Source organism: Mustela nigripes, chromosome 12, assembly GCF_022355385.1.
Source record: "Mustela nigripes isolate SB6536 chromosome 12, MUSNIG.SB6536, whole genome shotgun sequence".
NCBI classification, from domain to species: Eukaryota; Metazoa; Chordata; class Mammalia; order Carnivora; family Mustelidae; genus Mustela; species Mustela nigripes.
In genome coordinates, this window is record NC_081568.1 from 41,458,134 (window position 1) to 41,479,485 (window position 21,352).

General features: G+C 57.9%; 1 protein-coding gene across 2 annotated transcripts in view; it reads right to left on the reverse strand.

Moving 5' to 3' along the window:
* Positions 1 to 21,352, reverse strand: part of PDGFRB (platelet derived growth factor receptor beta) — a 36,785-nt gene that overhangs the window by 8,172 nt on the left and 7,261 nt on the right. The window contains exons 2-14 of one of the 2 annotated variants that reach the window (XM_059417151.1): positions 12,484 to 12,529; positions 11,096 to 11,419; positions 10,304 to 10,570; positions 9,453 to 9,580; positions 9,163 to 9,337; positions 8,376 to 8,568; positions 7,565 to 7,680; positions 6,113 to 6,236; positions 5,565 to 5,776; positions 3,055 to 3,149; positions 1,998 to 2,130; positions 1,402 to 1,506; positions 937 to 1,047 (exon numbers count right to left, since the gene is read on the reverse strand). In XM_059417151.1, the coding sequence (XP_059273134.1) occupies positions 937 to 1,047; positions 1,402 to 1,506; positions 1,998 to 2,130; positions 3,055 to 3,149; positions 5,565 to 5,776; positions 6,113 to 6,236; positions 7,565 to 7,680; positions 8,376 to 8,568; positions 9,163 to 9,337; positions 9,453 to 9,580; positions 10,304 to 10,570; positions 11,096 to 11,419; positions 12,484 to 12,529 (2,029 nt within the window). Of the gene's footprint in view, positions 1 to 936; positions 1,048 to 1,401; positions 1,507 to 1,997; positions 2,131 to 3,054; positions 3,150 to 5,564; positions 5,780 to 6,112; positions 6,237 to 7,564; positions 7,681 to 8,375; positions 8,569 to 9,162; positions 9,338 to 9,452; positions 9,581 to 10,303; positions 10,571 to 11,095; positions 11,420 to 12,483; positions 12,530 to 21,352 lie in introns of both variants that reach the window. The other variant, XM_059417150.1, reaches the window with a different exon arrangement.

Below are 21,352 nucleotides of genomic sequence, written 5' to 3' on the forward strand. Positions count from 1 at the left end.
GGTAGGATGGCCAAGAGGCTTTGGCACCGGGCTAACCCCGGTTCTTTTCTGGCTTTGGTGAGCAGGAGGGAGATACTTATTCTCGCCGAGCTTTACTTTCCCCATCTGTTAAATGGGGCTAACCCCAGCCACCTCCCTGAGCACTCATAAGATAATGCCTTTGTCAGCTCGGCCCTGGGCCTGGCACAGAGCAAGGACAGGGTGGTAGATGTCACCCATAGGTTTTCAAATGACGGCGAATGCTGGAGCCCAGTATATAGAGCAAAGAAAGGCAACTATTACTTATCAGGTTACTGTTTCAACCCAAATACAGTACATTTATTTGAAGCCCGTCAGTGGGAACTTGACAATATTGATGAAGACAGACATTTTGAAATGGGTGATCTTGGGGACATAAATTGGCCTCTGTGTGCAGCTCACTTCTGTATTTTATTTTGGTTGCACAATACTGAGGAAAATCCCAAATCTCACAATAAGCTGCAAACAGTGATAATACTTCTTTTTTTTTTTTTTTTTAATGGCCTAACTTGCAGTCAGAGCTTCAAATAAACACACGGGCTGGGGAGACTTCATTCTATGATCTGAATGAAAGCAGCTCCCAGTCAGCTTGCTGGTGTTCCCCGAGTGTAGGGACAGAACTCACCTCACAGGGGCCAGGACTTAGGAGTTTGTGGAATGTATTGAGAAAATGTTAAAGAGTCAGAGGACCCCTGGGTTTGCAAACGGCTAGGTCCTTGGGCCTTGAAGGTGATGTGATTCTGTGGGTTTGTGAGTCCTGCCCCCATCTGGGTCTGTGGAATGAGGGCACTGGACGGGGTGGGTACAGACCCTCCAGCTGGAGTGTCCTGTCATCCCTGGACTGAGGAGGGGGCGGGGAGGGGCCAGGCTTGGGCGGTTGGCGTTTTCTGGAGCCCTCTGGGGGAGTGGTTTTGGTACCTCCTTTGGTGCAGGCCCCCAGCAAGTTGACCACGTTCAGATGGGGCCCGAGGTGACTCATGATCTTCAGCTCTGACATGAGGGCCTGCTTCTCGCTGCTGCGGGCTGTGGCTGAGGAGGGAGATGGGGCCTCAGGCCTGCCCTGTCCCTGAGGCCCCAAGGAGGCTGTTCTGCTCCATAACCTACTGTAAGACCCAGATGGCCTAGGGGCAGTGAGGACCCACGAGTAGGGGGAGGAGAAAGTGGGTGGGAGGAAGGTTAGGGAGAGAAGGAGATGCCAGGAGTCCGGGGCAGAGTGAGGAAGATTCTTGGCCAAAGCAGAGCCTGCAGCGGTGCTGGCCCACAGGTGACTGTACTGCTTGCGTCCAGCAAATGAGAGCCGGGGAGTGCCTGACTGTGCAGGGCCGGTGGCAGGGGACACGAGGGGGCCCAGATTTGATGGAGGGGCAGGCTCCCAGGACTCACATTTCAGCATCTTGACTGCCACTTTCATCGTGGCCTGCGAGTGACTCAGGCCGTGAGCCGTGGCCTCCACCACCTGCCCAAAGGCTCCGGAGCCCAGGGTGCGTCCTGGGGTAGAGATAATCCCTTAGCTCCTGGCCCACCACGGAACTACATACCCTGCTCTCTCAGAGGTCAACCCCTCCAGCCAACCGGGACTTAAGGTGTTCCCCTCCAGGAGTCTCCCATAGTGCTTTGCAGCCCTTCCTGATGTCTCATCTAAGTCCTGCCAGCTTTCTGGTCCATCTTTCGTCCCTGGAAGCCTTCCTCCCATCCCCAAAGGGAGTTCAGCTCCTCTGCACACCTTGGCCTTCCCAGCTAGACTAAGCATGGGCCTGACATGCAGCCTGTCCTCAATCCCTACTTCCCCTCTTGCCCACAAGGGGTCTGATCTCACGTAGTCATGGGATCACAGGACCTCAGCGCTGAACCCTCCCTGGGGTATCACCTTGCCCCATTGTATGGAGAGGGGCACTGAGGGCCCAAGAAGGCAAGACCTCAGACAGTCTTGCCACCCTCCGAAAGTGCCCAGACTGCCCTCGAGAGTGCTCTCGACTGACCGAGCACAAGCTGGTCCCTTGGCAGCTCCCAGGTGGAGTCATAGGGCAGCTGCATAGGATCTACATAGATGTACTCATGGCCGTCGGAGCTCACGGATTCAATCACCTTCCACCGGATCTCGTAACGTGGCTTCTGCAAGACCAATACCAGGGATAGCTCATCAGAGGAGGTCTGAGCTTTAAGACCCACCCGCCATGGCCCCTTATGAGCAGATGGAGCAGGAGACCCTGAGGCCCAGAGAGGGACAGAGGCCTATTTGAAGTCACACAGCAAGTTATTGATAAGGCTCAGGTTCACGGGCTCAGTGAGAACAGGTGTCAAGAGGCCCCAGCTTGGTGCTGGCTGAGGAGCAGCTAATAGCCCAGGGCCCGGCTCATCAGGACCTCCTTGCCAGCTTCTCCCAGAGCACTAGCTGCTTCCCAGATAGAAGTAGCGGGACAGGCAGTCCTGGGAAGTGACACAAGCTAGGAGCATTCAGCTAGATGTGGACAGCCCATTCTCCAAGCTGGGTCATTTGCAGTGGGAATCTCGGAAAGATGGAAGCACACGATGTTGAAATCATAGGATGTGAGAATCACAGGATTGGGCTCTTAGAATGATAAAATCATGGGTGCTGCAATCCTAACTCAAGAATCTTAAAACATTGGGATTGCAGAATGGTGAAGCCTCGGAACAAAATATTGAAATGACACGTTGGTAGGATTAGAATGCATTTCAGTAGAAGCCTGGGATCCTCTGGAGGTGAGACCTGGGAGAATCCTGGGACTCATGTAGTCCCCCCAGAAAGTGCCTTGCCCTGTGGCTGGGAGGGGCAGGGCTGAGGTCCAGGCAACACCCAGGAAGGCACAGCAATGGCAAGGGACACTGGCTGGCCTGGACCAGGCCCAAGATGGTCCTTGCTGTTGGGGGTAGAGGCAGCTCTCCATCGTTTTACACCAGTGCTCTGTGCCAGGCTAGGCCATGACTGGATCCTACAACGTTCAAGGGCAGCTGGGGGCTCCATGTAGAAAGAATAGTGTGCCCATGTGCACCCACCAGGCAAGGGTGGGAGCTTACCTTCTGCCACAGCATGATAAGGATGATGAGGGAGATGACTGTGAGGACCACCAAGGCCAGGATGGCCGAGATCACCACCACCTTGAAGGGCAGAGCTGCAGGCAGAGACAAGAGCCAGCCATAAGCAAACGGGGAGCTTGGCAGCTCCCTGGCAGTCCTCCCGTGTCCCCACTGCTGGTCCGGCAAATCCTCTCTGCCTGTCCTGCCCTCCACCAGCCATGGCCTGTGACGTCAGACTGCCCCGTGGTGGGACAGGTGGGGGTTTCATCCCTTATCTCATTCCCACTCCCATGCATGCACATGCACCCCTGAACCAGTGGGCGCCGGCAGACCAGCCCAGAGCAAGACAGAAGTAAAGCTTTTGTGTGCTGCCTGTAAGAACCCACACCCCTCAGTAACAATGGCACTCAGCTCCCTCTGGGCTTCCATATGCCTTCAGCCTTTGCTGGGCTCAGTCTGGCCTGTCTGCCATACCCCAGACTGGATACCAGCTCCTGATGACTGCGCTCACCTCGCCTCTGAATCCATGCCCTTGCCAGGGTGGTCACAGCTAGGACAGAGCCTAACTGAGTTCCCAGAGCCTGACGAATCCAGTCCATTTCCTACCCTGTTTCACCCGGAGTCGCCAGCAGCGTCGGGGTAGTGACGACAGTTATAAGGTACACCCCCCAGGGAACAGGGGTAACCAAGTGGGGCTAACTCAGGGCCCCCAAGTCCCAAGTCTCCTCCCTAATGCCTCAGCCTCTTTGCTGTACAATTTCCCATTCTCTTCCCCTCCCTCTGCATCCACTCTGGCCAGACCCTCACCTCCCCTACCCTGCCCCACTGGCCACCCATGGGGTCCCCCACAAACTTGTTCCCTCTTCTTCTGTCCCATACTTGCCCCTCTCAGTGCCCCTGGAGGCCCTGTCCCTCCTCCTCAAGGTCCCAGACCAACATCACTCTTCTCCTCCCTCTCCCCACAAGGTCACACATCTCAGGCCTGGGAAGGAAGTCTGAATCTTCTAAGGAGCAATCTGAGTAAAAAGAAGAGGCTTCGTCCAGCCATGGTAGTTTCCCTGTGCGTTGGTACGTAGCTTCCCCCTCGGGCAGTCTTGCTCTGGGCTGGTCTGCAGGCGCCCACCAGCTCAGGGGTACGTGCGCATGCGTGGGAGTGGGAGTGAGATAAGGGATGAAACCCCCCACCTGTCCCACCACGGGGCAGCGGGCTGGGAACAGCTCTGTGCACAGAGAGGCTCGTGTGTGTGTGCCAGACCAACCTGCCAACGCCTCCCACAGCCTTCAAAGCTCTGTTTGCCCTGGCTTCTGCCTAACCCAAGCCCCTCCTTTACCAGTCCTTTCCCTTTCTCTTGTTATCTCCCTGCTCCAGCCCCTAAACACACACATACTCTGGGCTCAAGCCACGCTGAATGCCTTTGAGTTCTCTGATCCCACTTTGCCTCTGGGTTCTTGCAAAAGCTATTCGCTTTGACTCGAACCCCATTCCTTACCAGCCTAACTTCCAGGTATCTTTCAGGTTTTGACCTAAAGATTTCTTTTTCCAGGACACTTTCCTGAATCCCCCAGCTGGACACAGAGCCCCTCCTCCCTCTAGGCTCCCTCGCCCCCACAAAGTACTGCCCCCTGCAGTGGGATTGCCTAGTTCCTTGGCTGCCTTCTCTCTGGACTGAGGGCACTAGAAGTGCCGGAGGGCTGGGCCTTCTCCAGGGAGAAAGAGGAAATGAATGAACAAATGGAGACCAGCACAAGGGGAAACGCACGCTCAGGGACTGGCAGGTAGCATGGGCACCCAAGCGCTGGCTGACACTATTCCCGTGGACAAGAGTTGTGCCTTTGTGTGTGTGTGTGAACCTGCTCACAGACATGCATGGGATAGCAGGCATCTGGGTGCAGAGGCTGTGTCTGCACGCTTTCAGGGGGAGGGGCTGCTGCTGCTCCATGTTCTGAGCCAGTTTGCACACATGCACAGGAATTACACATGCACTATCCACACCCTTGTGTGGGGATCGTGCATCTGCACATACACGCATACAGACACACCCCTGTGGGTTTATATACACGTCTGGGGATTGGGCATAGCCATATCCACGGCTTTATGCATGTACTCGGTGTAGTCCCCCAAAGGCAGGCAGCATGCGTGCTTGTGCACAAGCCTGTAGACATACACTCCAGCTTGACACGTGTATCTGGGGCTTGGGCAGTCTTCATGATGTGGTTTACAAATCTACACTGGGAGGGTCTGCCCTGTGTCCAAGGGTCAAGCCTGCTCCTGCTTATGGCTTAGAATGCACACAGAACATGCGTACACCCAGCCATGGCCTAGACACGTACACTCATGGGTGTACGCACGTGTGCCAGTCCTGCGTTGTTGCATAAGTGCACAGGGGCGCACGCTGGTGGGCTTGGCGAGGCCCCAAGGCACAGCTGGGCTCCCAGGCACAGCTCCAAGGATGGCAGGGTGGAGGTGGGGATGGAGGGTCTCCAGGAGCCACTCGGGCTGGAGGACTCACAATGCGGCACCACGGTGACCTCCTGCATGTCGTGTCCCAGCAGGTTGTGCAGAGTGCAGCGCACAGACAGCGGTTGGTCCACACGGCGCAGGCGCAGTGTGCTCACCACCTCGAACTCCTGGTCCTCGGGCCAGTATGTCACGTTAGTCTCCAGCTGGCTCTCCTCCTCCGAACTGTTCCCCAGCGGCGTGGGCGGCAGCTCGCGTGGACATCTGCTGAGGAAAGCCAGTCCGGTCAGCTTCCAGTCCTTGACTGGTCCTGAGCTCATTCCTCCTGTGCCCCCTCCACTGACCGGCAGGGGGCGCTCCGAACCCAGAACTGAGAGCCCGCGATCGCAAAATCCACTCCCTTCATTTGATCGCCTGAGTCAAGGTAAGGAAATGGGACATTGAGGTCATGCAGAGCATCTCCAAGAAGCCACATCTTCTAGAACGAGGCTCTAGCCTGGAACTTGGTGCCCAGAGAAGGGGCTGGAGGAGATGACCTCCACTGGGTCCTTCCAGGCCGCTGTGGTTACTCTGGGAGAGGGAGGCCAGGGGTCTGCTCACCTTTTGAGGTCGCTGCAGGTAGACCAAGTGAGGTGTGGCTGGGGCATGCCGCGACCGCGACAGCGGACCGTCTGCTCCCCGCTGGCAGGGTGGCTTTCACTCAGCTCCAGCACACGGACAGGCACTATGTGGAGAGGGCAGGAGGCCAGGAGGTGGGGAGGTCAGGAAGGAGACAGTGAGAAAGGCCCTCCAGGAGGATCTGGCCCAGGGTCTGGGGGTAAGGGGGGGGGGGGGGGAGCCTCAGGCTGCAGGTGAACATCAAATACCAGGAATCCCCGTGTGAAAACTGACAGGTTCCCCTTCTGGGCACTTCAAAGGGAAAGCCTCAGTAGGGTGCCAGTCTGTCTCTAACACCTCTCTGAGACTGCTAATCTGCCCTTTTAACAAAGACAGAGCAGGTCTCAGGGTCAGAGAAAGCCCTGGGAAAGCGAGAGCAGGAGAGCACGGAGGTAGAATTTAATAGCATCGCTTTGTTTTCCCAGAGTTTATTTTAGTGGTTGCTTTATATTTATGACATGTGATGCTGATTTTCCATCTACAATTGAGAGGTTAAATTCTCTTTCAAAATACATTTATTTTTAGAAAGTCAATTGACAAAACAGTAAGTCATTCGTGTGTCATTCCCCTGCTCAAAACCCTGCCGTGGCTCTGTCATCTCCGTCACAGTAAAAGCCAAAGTCCATACAAGGGCCCAAGGGGACCCATGCAATCTGTCCCCCCCACCCACTCCACGACCAGGCCTCAGCTCTGACCTCATCTCCACCACTCTCTTCCTTCTCGGTTCCTGCCACACCGGCTTTCTGGTGTTGTCCTGCCTTGCCACTGCCTGGCGGGCCCTTGCCCCCCAGAATCTCCCTGGTGAACACCCTCACGTTCTTTTAAGTCTTCACACAAATGTCGCCTCCTCGAGGCCAACTTGATCAGGCCGCTCCAAATCGCAGCGCTCACCGCCCCATGCCTCATGAACCCTCTGTCCTCCCTACCCAGCTTTTCTCCTCCTTCAACGGCACTTGTTACCTTCTAACCTTCTGTGTCATTTGCTGGTTCTCTGCCCTACCGTGGAGTGCTTGTCCTCCCCCAGCAGGAGACAAGCAGCACAAAGGCAGGGCAGACTGGTGTGTTGGTGTTGCTCAGTGACTACCTAAGTAGTAGTCCAGTATGAGGGCATGTGAGAAGGACAAATCATGGCACTGGCACATGAAGGCCTGAGGTGTTAGGGACACCAGTGTAGCCCAGGCGCCTCCGTGGACAGCTTGAGGCCCAAGGAGGAGACATGCCAAGTTCACAGAGGAGCGGAAATGTTGGAGCTTGGCCTCGAGGCCAGCCTCCTGAGTCCTCCGCTCCCTCTCCTGCTCCCTCTCCTCCTGTGGGTGGGTGGACAGGGTAGGAAGGGAGAGGGAAGCAGTGGAGGGGGGGTTGGTGTGCAGGGAGGCAGGGTGCAGGGCTCCTCACCGTTGACCTGCAGCTGGAAGGAGAGCTGGGCCTCCGCGTCCTCATGGAAGACCCGCACAGTGTAGCAGCCAGCCTCCGCCACCTTCACCCGCACCAGCGTCAGTTCTGACACGTACCTGCGGAGCACAACGGGCCCAGCTGCCGGCGCTGGAAGAACTCCCACAGTCCCCCCACCCAGCCCTCCTTGGATGGACCTGAGAAACCAGGCCCAGGGAGGGGCAGGGCCTTCCCAACATCACACAGGTGTCGCTAGCAGATGCGACTCACGATGCCAGTCTCCTGAATCCCCCACCCATCGGCAGCTGGCTCCCCAGAGCTCAGAGGCGGTTGGGGAGGGGTGAAGAAGGTGGGGCAAGCACCCCTTCCCTCCCCCTCCACATCTCACTCCTGCAGAAAAGCCTGACAGGGCTTTATTCGCAAGGACGGCCCCTCATTGTCGGCCTGCTGGCCTCCTGCCTCCGGGCCACCATCCATGCATGGGTGGTCATGGCCCGTCCGGCACCCTCCTCCCTGATCATCTGGCCTTCTTCTCCTCAGCTGCTCCCAGCTGGCCCCACCCATCACAAGGACAACTGAACATCTGGGTGATCATCTGACCGGCGTCTGTTTCCCCCTCTAGACAGGAGACTCTAGGAGGGCTGGAACAGTCTGCTTGGAGCTCTGCAGCCTCCCCAGTGCCTGGTACGGTGCCTCGCACGTAGTAGGCTCTCAAGAAAAGTGTCTCTAGATGTGTCCCGTGGCTGAAGGCTGTGAGCTGCCGGGCAGCTGCAGAGAATAACGTCAAGAATGGAGCGGATGGGCTGCTGCTCACCGGGTCTCAGACACGTTGCGTGTGGACAGGGAGATCTCGCCAGCGCTGGAGTCGCCTAGCGTGCGGTTGTCCTTGAGCCACAGGACAGTGGGCGGCGGGTAGGCCTCGAACACGACCTGCAGAGTCCGGCTGCGGTGCAGCTCAGCGAATTGTACGGCGTCCAGCTCTCCCAGCAGCCTCACGTAGCCACTCTCTGCAAGGGGCGGCCGTCAGGGGGCGGGCCCCAGGGGTGGGGCCCGGCCCGGCTACCAATAGGACAGCGCCTCCTGGGGGCGGGGCTCCCGGAGGCAGGGCATCCACCGAATGCAAAGGAGCCCAGCATTCTGGGCTTCAGGCTTTAGGACCTGAACCAATGATGGAAGTACGGGATCTGGGGTTGAAGTCGCGGCTGAGCCTGGACCAGGGACCGAACTGGGGGCTGATATTGATTTGGGGACCGGGTTTAAGATTGGGACTGGAGTTGTCATTCTCACTGAGCGTATTCTGGCTCAGGATTGTGGCTGAGGTGAGCTGCAGCATAGTTGAAGTTGAGGATGGGGCGGCCTGGGCCGGGATGACAGGTGGGTTTAGAAATCGGGTTGGGCCTGAGGTTCTGGCTAGGCAGAAAGTCCACCCTGGGAACAGAGTTGGATTTGGCCAACCCTGCGTGCTGGTTTATCCTGGAAATGGGCATTGGTTGGTACTGAAGCTAGAGCTGTACTGAAATGCAGCTGACAGGACCCTGGGGCCATGATAGGTCTAGGTCCAGCTCAGAAGGAGGGTCAGGGCTGAGCCCCAGGACACGCACCAACCACAGTGACATTGATGGACTTTTCATCCCGATGCTCATTCACACTTTCTGATACATTGCAGATGTAGGTCCCTGAATCGCCAAGCTCAGCAGCAGGGATGTGCAGGATGGAGCGTATGTGCGAGGGTATATTGAAGAGGAAGTCAGTCACTGGCTCCACCAGCCGCCCACTCTGTAGGGACAGGTGGGGGAAGCCCCCCCATCAGGCAGAGTCCAAGAAGTTAGGCTACAAGGCAAGATACCCATCCTTCCCTGGCCGTTCCTCCAACCCCCCAGCCCAGCACTACCTCCATGCGTGGGTAGGTCCATTCAAAGTTGACCACCTCATTTCCGGTCACGATGCACATGATGGTGATGTTCTCGCCCTGACGGACCACAGTTTGAACTGCATTCACTGAGACGTTGATGGATGACACTGGTGGGGAAGAGATCAGTTTAGGGCCAAGGAAGTCACCACCAGCCATCACACCAGCCCTGCGGCTTGGGGATAGGGTGGGGATTCAGAGATGGAAGGGATGACTCATGCAGAAGATCCATTAATTCAACAAATATTTGTTAACTATGTTCTGTACGCCAAGTACTATGCTGGGCACTGGGACTTTAGCAATAAACACAACAGACAAAATTCCTGTCCTCATGGATCCGACATTCTAAAATCTTGAATCAGTGTATTCTCTGGGACTCTAAGTACCAGAGAAAGGTATGGAGCACAAACCATGTACCAGGGAGCCTCTGTCTTTAATCCTCCTAATAATCCCACCAGGTGGGCCATCATTATGGTCCTCATTTTCCAGAGGACGAAGCAGACCCAGAGAGATTAAATACCTGGCGCAAACTCTCTCATATGGGAAGTGCACAGCTAGGACTCAAACCCAACCAGCTCCGAGGCCTGTGCCTTTGCCCACAACAGTGTGCAGCCCAGCCCTGCCCCTCACCCTCCCCATGACCTTGGGCATACTCCCTTCTCTGAGTTTCAGGCTTCTCACCCGTAAAATGGGGAAACACTACCTGCCTTCCAAGACTACAGTGAGAATGTGATGAAAAAAGGAATAGCCCACTTCATAAGCAGGGAAGGGCTCTACCCCTGCGGAGGGCCGTACTTGCCTCTGCTAAACATCAGGCCAGAAAGGGGGCTTACCCTGGAGGCTGTAGACATAGTAGGCTTCAGAATCCACTTCCCTGTCCCCAACGGTGGTTTTGCAGACATAGGTCTTATCCTCGAATGTACCAGAGAAGCCACGTTGGTGGTCGTAGGGGATGGGTAGTGGGATATCCACTTTCTTCTCATGCAGTGTCACCACGAGCTTCGGATCCGTCACTCGGCACGGAATCGTGATCTCAGTTATTTCCGTGAGGAAAATGAATAGCTCCTCGGGGTCAACCGGGAGAAAGCCCATCGTGGGATCTGCCAGGTGTGAGGGCCAAGAATGAGGGTCAGGGGAGCTGGTTTTCTGGCTATCCCCTGAATTTCTATGTGACCTTGAGCCGGTGTCTTCTCTCTGCCCCTCAGTTTTCTCATTACAGAATAAGGATGCTCTCAGAGGTCCCTTCCAGCTTTAACATTGGATACAGTCAGCACCAGGGTGGGAAAGAAGATAAGCTACAAGTCAAAGGGCAGCTGGTACCCAGAGCTTGCAGGATAGGAAAGATGAGATGTGGAGGCCCAAGGGAGAGCATATTGGAACCTGCTGAGAAGCCAAAATTCTGGGGAGCCAGGAATGGGGTGGGCAGGGAGCAGTCAGATCTCCCTGATCTGACTCAGGGGGCCAGGGGAGTGATCGTACTCCTGGCCCAAGCCAGGCTGGATCCCGTGATTCATCTGCATGTCAGAGCTGGCGGTGGCTCACAGTGTCACTAAGCACTCTCTGCTCCCCCCAGACACCTGCAGCTGACAGAAGTCAGAGAGTGAGCAGGCAGGTGGGGTGCTTACCGGGCACAAAGATGTAGAGCCGTTTTCGCTCACCAGGCTCCAGCCCATCGGAGCCTTTGTAGGCGCAGAAGTATTCTCCTGTGTCTATCCCAGTGACATTGGTCAGTGTCAGTGTGCTGGAGAAGGTGCCATCCTGGGTCTTGGCCATTTTCTGTGGGAGCTCCTGGGACATCCGTTCCCACACCACTGGAGCGGGGCCCGAGCAGGTCAGAACGAAGTTGCTGGAGACATTGAGGACAAGCTCTGGCCCCGGGGGTGTGATGACCAGGCCCCATGAGGACTGTGGGCCCAGCAGCAACAGCAGGGGCAGCAACAGCACCTGGCCTTTGGGAGAAAAGGCGTCAGATGTCAGCACAGGAACATCAGCCCTTCTCCTCTCGGCTGACCCTGGAGGAAGCCATGTCTGCACAGTCCTTGAAGACCACGCCGCCCTAATCTGACACAGACTGGAAGCCATGGCTTTGAGGCCAGCTTGCCCAGGACTCCTAATCTTAGTGCCTCTAGTTCCCAGACCTTAGAGTCTCCAGCTATGCTGTGTTCAGGCTGCGGGCATGTTCACCCAAAGGCATCAGGAAATCCGTGGGAAGCAATTCCCAGGCCTCCAGTTCCTGCATTACTTCCCAGGTCACTTTCCGAGCCCCTTCCCTGCAGCTGGCCCAGTTGTCCAGGTTCCACCCCACCCCAGGGGTGGCCTTGATTAGGGAGAGTGGGGCAAGGTAGCTCAGAGTAGGGCACACAGGACAGGAGAGACTCAGGGGCCCCCCTCCTGGGGCCTGGAGGGAACTGGGGTTGGATGCCAGTGTCAAGTGATTGGTTCCTCCTCTCCCTGCTAATGTCCCCTGGGCAGGATTCTGTAAGCCGCGTCCCCCAGACCTGCAGGTGCTCAGCCAGCCAGCCAGGCACCTGTCCTTGGTAGGCTGTCGGCTGGTCCCTCAGGACCCCCTGGTGGCCGGTGACCGTTCACTGCCTGGTTGGCCACCCAGCCCCCGGAGCACCGACAGCATAGAACAGGCAGTAGTGAGGGAAGGGTGTGCTCACAGAAGCCCAGCCAGGACTTGGGCACTCATAGCCAGTGAGGGATCGAGGCATGGGAGGGGAGCCCCAGACCGGAAGCAGACCAGCCAGGCTGGTACCCCAGAGTACTGAGAAGAGGTGGGACACAGGGGTGACTGAGCTGAGTGAACAGTAGAAGGAGGCCTCCACTGAGCACCGCAGGAAAGGCAGGAAATCGAGGCTCACGAGCACAGCAGTGTCCCTGGGCTCCCAGGCCCCGGTGCTAGTTTAACAGCCTCGGCCAGCTCCAGGGTTCTGCTCAGTGCCTCCTGGGGGTCCCCTACCCCTTTGACAACAGGAGCTGGCATGACACTTGGAAGCCACAGTGTACCTACCTTTAAGGACAGGAGCTGGCCTCGTGCTCGGAAGCTGCATGGTGTCCTGCAGAGTTAAATATAGGGTTAAGGGCTGAGTGGGCACAGTCATTGCAAAATTGGACTTAGCACCTGGATCCTGCAGAAGAAAACCCCAGCCCAGACCACCAAGCCTCCATGTCTATGGGGCTGAAGTCAAAAGCCACCCATGTCCCATGATCAAGAGGACACTCACCTGAGTTCCCACCCCCTGCATGGGGCTGGGCCTCAGGGCGAATGGATCAAACTTTGCCTCTGCCTCTACCTCTCCAGTAGCCTTGGCTGAACCCAGGCCTCTCTGGGCCTTAGTTTCTCTTTATGTGCAGTGGGAGTGGGGGACTCGGGCTGGATGGTGTCCAGGGGCCCGCCAGCTCTAACAGCCAGTCATCTGGGTGACAGTTCCAATACCAAGCTCTTATCTGCCAGGACAAATATTTGGGAAAGCGTGATGAAAGGCCTGGGGGAGCAGGAGGGGAAAGCCAGAACCCAGAGAACTCCCACAGGCTCCAAAAGCACAACAGGAAGTGGAGGCGGCTGTGGGAAGGGAAGCGGGGGAGTCAGGACTGTGGAATGTGGGGGGGCACCCCCATGCCTGGGCCCCCTTTACTCAGCCCCAAGCTGCACAGGGAGGCCTAGGGGAGAGGGGCCAGGGGATAAGCCCAGGGGCAGCCCCACTGCACGGGAAGTCTTCAGAGGTCCTTGGAGACTGCTGAATACAAGCTCCCCCACCTTCACCCCCCAGGGTCCAGACAGGGAAACCAAGGCTCCAGATGGAAAAGAAGTTCACGCAGGATGACCCAGCAGAGCATGTTCAGGAGGGAGACAAAGAGATCTGGAATGATAGAGGCAGAAAGAGACAGACACAGAGACCAAGAAGGAGGATGCACATGGTAAAGGAGGCAGCCAGAGACAGAAGAAGGACCACAGAGAGACAGATCGACTCAGGTGGGATTCTGCTCCATCCCTGCCCTTAGCAGCTCCATCTGCGGATTCCAGACAACCACCAATAGCTAAGCTGGCAAGGGTCTGCCTGCAGCATCGATAAGAAGGTGACCAGAAGGAGACAGGGGTCACAGAGCAAGAAACGTGGGAAGAGACCGCGTGACCAGGCACAGGGCGCCTCCCGGGCTGCGGGTCTGCTGACTTCCCTGAGTGGCTGCCGGGCCAGGCCTGGCTCTTCAGGCCACGCCCAGATGGCTCTTTACTTCCCAGTCTAGGGCTGGGCTCCAGGTCTGAGCCCCATGGGGGCTGCCTCCTGTGCCATCGCTCTCGCGGTGTCCTCAGTTGCCAGCTCAAAATGGGACGATGGGGAGTGGGCCACTTATGGGGGCAGCATTTACTCCTACTGCCCAGCCCCCCAGGAAGCTCTCTGAGCAACTCTGCTTTGCCCTTCCTCCTCCTCCCCATCCCTTCCACCAGCCTGCCTGAGGGTCTCCTCATTCCTCCCCATTCCTCTCTCTTGACTCTTCCAGAGACAAAGCCCAGCCCTCCCACAGCACCCCCACTCCCGTCCCTCCTGCCCCAACCTCTCCAGCTGGATGCCAGTCTTCCACCAGCAAGAGGGCTCAGTGCAGAGGCAGAGCCAGCAGCCCCCACAGAGGCCCATGTGCCCCTAGCTGGGTGCCCCTCTTGCTCCCCCCTTCCTGCCTGAGATCCCAGCCAAAGAAAATCATTAGCAGCCCAGGCTGGGGGAGGGGGTCATCTCAGCCTCCCTGCCGCTCCCCTCCCAGCCTCCCTGGCTGGCCACACTGTTTATTATTCTAAAGGAGGAATTTGGTCGGCTGGCCTGGAGATGGGAGGTCACTGCGACCAGGGCTGGCCTGGCTCTGGAAGGCTGGGCCTTGCAGGCTGGGCCCCCAACTCCCCTGACCCTGGCTCCTCTCCTGCTGGGCGTGGGGCCGGGGGCAGCTCAGAGTTTCTGAGACTCTGAGCCAGGAGGGGCCCTCTTGAACAGGCAGCGGCCCAGAGAGGGACAGAATTGTGGCCTAATCACACAGCAAAAAGGCAGAATCAGGCTAAGGAGAGGATAGTCTGGGCAGAAGCGCTCAGGGCCAGTGTAGATGCGCCAGGGATCTTGGACCGACTTCTCACTCTAGGAAATGAACATTTTGGCTCCAGTCACAAGGGATCTCAGACTCACCGTGAGACTCAGCAAGTCTCCTGCCTTCTCTGGGACTCAGTTTCCCCCCCATGAATACAAGGAGAAGTTTGGAAGGGGCAACTCAAAGAGCTACCCTTGTTCTAAAACTGTGCTTTTCATTTGCTAGAGAGAAGGTTCTGGTCACTGTTATTCTTGCTGGGGTGGTTTAGGGAGGTGAGGCCGATGAGAAAGAGGGGGCTACGTTACCGAGGCTGGAGTCACGTTAATCCACAACCCATCTCATTCCACAGGTTGAATTTCCCTGACCATTTGGTCACAGACACGCTGTGTGGACTTGGACAAATTGTTTCCCTCTCTGGGCCCCACTTTTCCCATATCTACAATTGGGAGTTAGCCGGCCTTTCAGGGGACTTTGAGACAAATAAACAGGTGATCTGGAAACCCAGGAGGTGGCAAAAGAAAAGGTAGTGTGGACAACAGAAGGACTGGGAAGAACAAGAGTACAGTTTGGGGGCCCCAGACTCAACCTCCCAGGCCCATCTTAGATGACTCCCTGATACTCCCAGTTATTTACCCAATGCCTTATGGACCTCTATGCTTCTCAGAGGCTGCTGTAGGGCCAGCCAACCCCACAGAGGCCCAAGCAGCTAATTCGGAGGTTGTGGGCTTGCCTGTGACAACTCCCCCTTCTTCAGGGGGAGAGCTGCTCTCCAGGGAGGAGTCACCTGGGACAAGATGGATGTCACAGTCAGGATGCAGGCACCCTCCTACCTGCCTGGGGAGGCCCCTGAAGCAGAGAGAGGGCGGGGACTCTCAGGGATCCCCTCTTTGCCCATGAGGAGGGTACTGAGGGCCAGGAAGACCTCATGATTCCTCTTACTGGTGGGGGCAGAGGTCCAAAGATGGAGTCATTGTCCCGCTCCTCCCAGTGAATTAGAAGGACCCGTTTGGGGGAGCAGAATGTGGACCCCAAATCTGGGAAGCAGGCATGCTTGGGGAACCACTCTGAGCCCAGACTTATGTCTTTCCAGCTCCTGTGATTCTTTCCCACCACCTTAATCTAAATAAATCCAGTCCTCTGGGCCACATCCGCCAGCAGTAGCTTCCCTCCCTCGGGGTCCCGAGACTCCCACGACACAGGGAGGCCAGGGAGGAGGGCTCCCTGGCTGCCGGCGGTGGGGGAGGCTTGCACACGGCCGGCATGCTCTCACACACCCCAGAGCCCCACCCACGCACTCACACGCTGCTCGGAAACACACCCGTGTGCACCAGGCCATGTGTGTGCCCAGCCCTCAACGCAGGCACTGCACATGTGCGTGCCCACACAAATCCCACGTGCACACAGCTCCCCGGCACCTGGCACACATGGCCGCACACGCGCTCTCGGCGCAGACTGCTGCCTGTGCGCTCTCCCACACACCCATGGGCGGGGTGCACACGTGCCACAGATCACATGTGCACCCGGCCCCAGCCAAGCTGCACACGTGCAGGGGGGCCTGTGTGCACGCAGGCCTCAACACATCCGAACACACAGCCACAACACCCAATACAAGCCAGTGCTCACCAGCCGACTCTGTGGGCTACATCCAAGGGTCACTCCTGTTTTGGATGGGGAAACCAAGGCAGTGAACCGGTAGGGAACTTGCCTAGGAATGCAGAGCAGAGACCGAACCTCTGTCTGCAGAGTGCTCTCGGCCAGCCCGTGCCACCGCCGCCTTCTGTGTTTGGGCTGGGGACAGAGTGGGACTGGTTTAGCTGAGAGGCGATGGGACCTGGTGATAGAGACTGGAGGGGCTGGAGTGAGAGGTAGCTTGCACGAGCCCCTACTCCTGATTCTGACTTGGAACATTGAGGGGGGACAGGAGTGTGTGTGTGTGTGTGTGTGTGTGTGTGTGTGTGTGTGTTGGGGATGCAGTGTCATTTCCTGAGAATGAGGCAAAGGGCCAGGATTGAGAGCTGCCATCAAGCTGCTTCAGGGTTTGGAGGGGCTGTAGGCTCCCGAGTGGATGGAGGGACCCTCTGTCTGGAGGCAGGGAATGGGCAGAAATAGCAGGGAGGTGAGGATGGGAGGCAGCCCTGCTGCAAGGAGGAGGGGGTGTTGGGGCGGGCAGTCTCAGGCCAGGGATGCTCTGAATAAACAAGATGCCAGAGGGAGGAGGAGGCCTAGCCAAGGAGTCACGGGGTTAGAGTCACAGAATATCAGAGCTTCACGGCCCTCGGGGATCATCTCTCCAAACCAACCCTCTTCCTGTGCCCATTGTACAGGTGGGGAAACTGAGGCTTAGAGAAAAACAGGGACAGGTGTCAGTGTTTTGCCCTAGGCAAGCCAGGCTCAGGTAGGTAGCTGATGGGGCGCTGGAACACACCTGACTGGGCAGCCCTGGCTCCAGCCCTATCCCCGATGTGAGGCTGGTAGCTCAAGACCCAAGGTTCAGGCTACCTTCATGGCCCACTCTGTGGGCAGTCACTCTTTCTGTCCTGTCCTCAGAGAAAGTGGCTAAGTTGCAAGCAGAAGTGGGGACACTGCTGGCAGCCTCCTCCTCTCTTCTGTACACCCCTCTCCACTCTGCGTCCCCGGGGACAAACCAGGACAGATTCCTGGCTGACGGGAATAAGGTTATGTGGGTTCTTGCCCCAGCTCTGTCACCCACCTGTCGTGCTGTCGTGCCCCTCACTGAGCCGTGGACTTCCCATCTGTACACAGGGTGCACTTCCAGGGCTGCCTGTGGCTCTCAGGACCCCACTCGCTCGGGGAAGGCAGCTGTGCAGAGCTGGAATGCTGGGATGGGGGTGGGGACCCGGGGAGGCGCCCTGGCCTGGATGTCATGACTCAGCTCAGAGAAGGCAGCCCGCCTGAGGCCTAGGAGTGTGTGGGGGCAAGAGGCATCTGGAGCCAGGGATGGAGTCCTCCCTCCAACAGCTGCGAGAGCACATGAGTGAGGGCCGCATCGGCTGGACCTGGCAGAGGGCGGCCCAGGGGGCCTTACTCCAAGGAGGCTGAGATGTAGGTGTGCTCTGGCAGCATGGGTGGGGGGCCTTCATCCCAGGAGCCAAGGAGGACTGCAGACTCCCCTGGGTAGGGAGACAGTCGGGGTAGAAGCCTCAGAAGGGGCTGAGGCTGGGGGGCTCCCACCTGCCACCCTCAAAGCTAAGCCCCCCTCCTATCTGTTGGTGAGGGCTCAGCACTCCACCTCTACACAGTGAATCTCCCCACAAGCCAGAAGAGCCCCTCAGGGCCAGAGAGAGAGCAACCTGGCCCAAATCGCACAGTGATGTAGCTTGACATTCAGGCCTCATTCTGCCATGTGGCTCCAGACCTACAGGAACTTCTGGTTTCTGGGTACCTATGAGGTCCCCCAAACAAAGCAGCAGAAAAAAGCTAAGTTGGGGCCTGACCCGGGCTTCAGACATTCTGGAAGTCCAGGTGGGTAGAATAACAGTGCCCATTCCATGGGCTGGCATTCTGATCCCCCCACCCCCGCCCCCTTCAGCAGAAGCTTGGTCACCTCTGGCTGTCCCATGGCACCGCCACTCTTCTGTCTCACCAGCTGCAGGCTGTCCCCTCCAAACCAGGGGAGCCTTTCTGAAATTCCTGTCTAACCACCTTCTTCCCTGGCATGTCCGTGGCCCCCCACTACCCCCAGGACTGGGCTGGCTTCTTAACTCAGCCACTAAGAAACTAGGCGCCCCAGCGGCGCTGCCGACAGCTTGTCATGACTGAGGAAGGGAGGTCGCTGCCCTCCCGGCTCCCTGGGGCCCAAGTGAGGCCCCCACGCTCTCGTCACTCACTGTGCGCTCCTCTCCCCAGGAGGCCTCCCCAGGGACACAATGGAAAGAAATGACCTATTTTCTGGAAGTTCAAAATAAAACGAAACATCTGTCTGGATCCAAGCCAGGCTGATAAAGAACGGACTGATTCCCCCCAAGCCTGAGCACCCCGCCCTGCCACACATCCCCTCCCCCGCCAGGGTGTGTGCACGTGGGGGTGGGGGATAACACAGGCCCGGGACTTGGAACAGCTCGTGGGAAAGCACTCAGTGTGTGCTTCACGGCCACTGGGGGCCCAGGGGAGGGGGCCTTGGTCCGCACACAGGCTGGGAACCCGTCCTGAGAAGGAGGTCAGTGAGGGAGGGAGGCCTGCAGTGTGCTCCTGTCCCCCGCCCCCGGCCTCCCAAGCAAACGCTTCCTGCCTTCTCTGGTGCCATGCTGGCCTCCCTGCTGGTCCCCCCACGGCTGCCCACCCTACCCCCAGGGCTCTACGCAGGCCCCGTGGATCCCCCGACTGGAGTCCTCTGGATCCCATCTGGACCCCCCAGAGCCCCTGTGAGTTGGAACAAGGAGCTAGCTGGCCTTGAAAACAACAGGGATAACAATAGGTCTCTCTGAATTCTTTCGGGCCTCCCCCAGTACCTGGGCTGATGTCAGCGGAACAACCCATGACCTCTAGGTGGCGGCCCCCTTTCACAGAGGAGGAAAGCAAGGCACAGAGGGGTTAAATCATTTGCCCTTGGGCACGGGGCTTGCCAGTGGTGGAACCGGTGCTCCAGTGCTGGGCCGACTGACCACCAAGCACCCTGGCTCCACACCCGCAACACAGCCTCCCTGAGGCAGGAGGTAAAGATGACAAAGCCATGCCTGGCACCCAGCACAGGCTCCGTCCACGAGCCACACCCGCCTTGTTCTTTCCGCTCTGCTTCCAGACCTCGTCTGTCGGTCCAGGCCCTCCTTATAACGGGGTGAGCCTGAAGCCGAAGAACAAGGCGGGAGTCATACCACCTCTCACAGAGCCCTACGGCCCTGGGGCTGGGAGGGGCCCCAAACACTCGCCCCCACACGCCTCCCTCTTCCTCTCTGCAAACCAAGGGGTGGTCCTGTCCACAATGGCACACCTCCCATGGCCAGGGGCTCACCCCCTCATCCGTAAACCCAGGCCATCCTTGGAAGGCTCGGGACCCTCAGAGGTCAGGCTACTCAGAAATGTTCATTACACTGGGGATCTTGTTTTGTCCTCACAACAGTCTGTGACAATTGTTATTCTCCTTTCATGAGGAGGAAACTGAGTCTCAGAGAAGTCTGGTAACTTGCCCAAGGTGACACATTCAGTAAGCCATGAAGCCGGGGTGCAAATTCAGACCAGTCGGACTTCAAACCTGTCTTCTTAACCTTTCTGATGGGCGGCCCTGTCTCCCGCCCAGAAACAGGTCTGTCCATAGGGAAACAGGACTACACAAGGTTACCCTAATGGGGTCTGTACAGAATCCAGGCTCCCAAGGACTGAAGGATCCTGCAGTCTGAGAGTCCTTAGCCTTCCCTTGCTGCGGGGCCGAGTGAGCACGGGGCGTGCCCCAGCTCACCCAGCAATTTGAAAGTAAAAGCTAGGGATAGAGCTCAGACCCTTCCAGCAACTTCCCTGCAGAGCCTGAGGGTCAGCTCATGGGTGGGGAGAGGAGTCCTTGCTGAGGACAGCCTGGGTCTGGCACAGGCCGTGCCCCAGCAGTAACTGGCCTGCTCCGAGGCCCCTCATGAGGGCCTCCAGCTGGAGCACCCTGGCAGTCGGGCTAGGTGTGTGGCCGGCTCCAGCACAGGCCCAGGCCCGCTGTGCTTGGGGTCCAGGCCTACCCCTGCTGGGGCCCCAGCACCTCGGCAGCTGCAGAGTTCTGGGCCTCCACCATCCCCTCGCTGCTCTCCCTGCACTGCCTTCCCTGCCCTCCCCCGGCCCCCCTGAGCCTCATCTCCGGCCGGTGCCATGGCAACGGAGAGCCCAGATCCTGGCAGCCAAAGGAGCCCCTGAGAGGGGTCCCAAGCTGAGGCTGGGGAGGGGGGTGCAGCAGACGCAGACAAGCAAACCTTCTGTTCCCCGGGCTGCTGCCAGCTCGGGATCAGCCCCGGGCCGGGGTGGGGGCCGCAAATAGAATGGGTTCTCAGAGCCAAGTGGGCAGGGGGCAGGCAGGCCTCAGGCCGTTTGTCCTGACCCACCAGCACGCGGCCTGCCCCCACCAGCCTCGAGCCCAAGCCCACAGGCGGGCGGAGCGAGGGCTCAGAGAAACCCTGCCATTAATTGGAGCCAACGTGGAGCATTGAGATTCCCCTCAGAGCCCTTGGGGCGGCAGAGCCAGAGGGGAGAAAACGCCCACATTTTGCTTCCTTCTCCCTTTCTCAGCGTCTGTCTCTCATCCTTCCCTCTCCAGTCCTGCACCCCGACTCTCCCACAGACAGTTACTCCGCTTTTCTGCGCCTCAGCGTTCCCATCTGGAAGTCGGGGCTCGTCACTGAGCTGGGGAGGCCACTGAATGAGTTCATACAAGTAAAATGCTTAGAACAGGGCCTGGCACACGGCCCTGTGCCAAGTCAGGGGCCTTGTTCTTCCTGCACTCACGGGAGAATAAGTCACTTACTCACTCACCCGGCCAGTGAGTGCATAGCTCAGGCCCCCTGGCCGGGCCTGTCAGTGAAGGGATGCCTGTGATAAATGAGATGGGAAAGGCCCTTCCAGAAGGACTTCTTAGGAAGTGTAGCTGCCTGTTATTGGTACAGCTGGCAGTCTCGGCGGGCAGGGGGTGTCCCTTAGCAGAGCTGGGAATTTAAAGGCCCACCGGGGACCAGAACCCAGGCCTTAATCCCAGGTCTGCCAACCACCCTTCCTGTACCTTTGCCTTAGTTCCTTCACTTGATTCCCCACAAACGAGGAAACACCTAAAATTTTTTCAGATGCCCCCAAATTCCTAATACAGAATTGGGCTTATAGTAGAT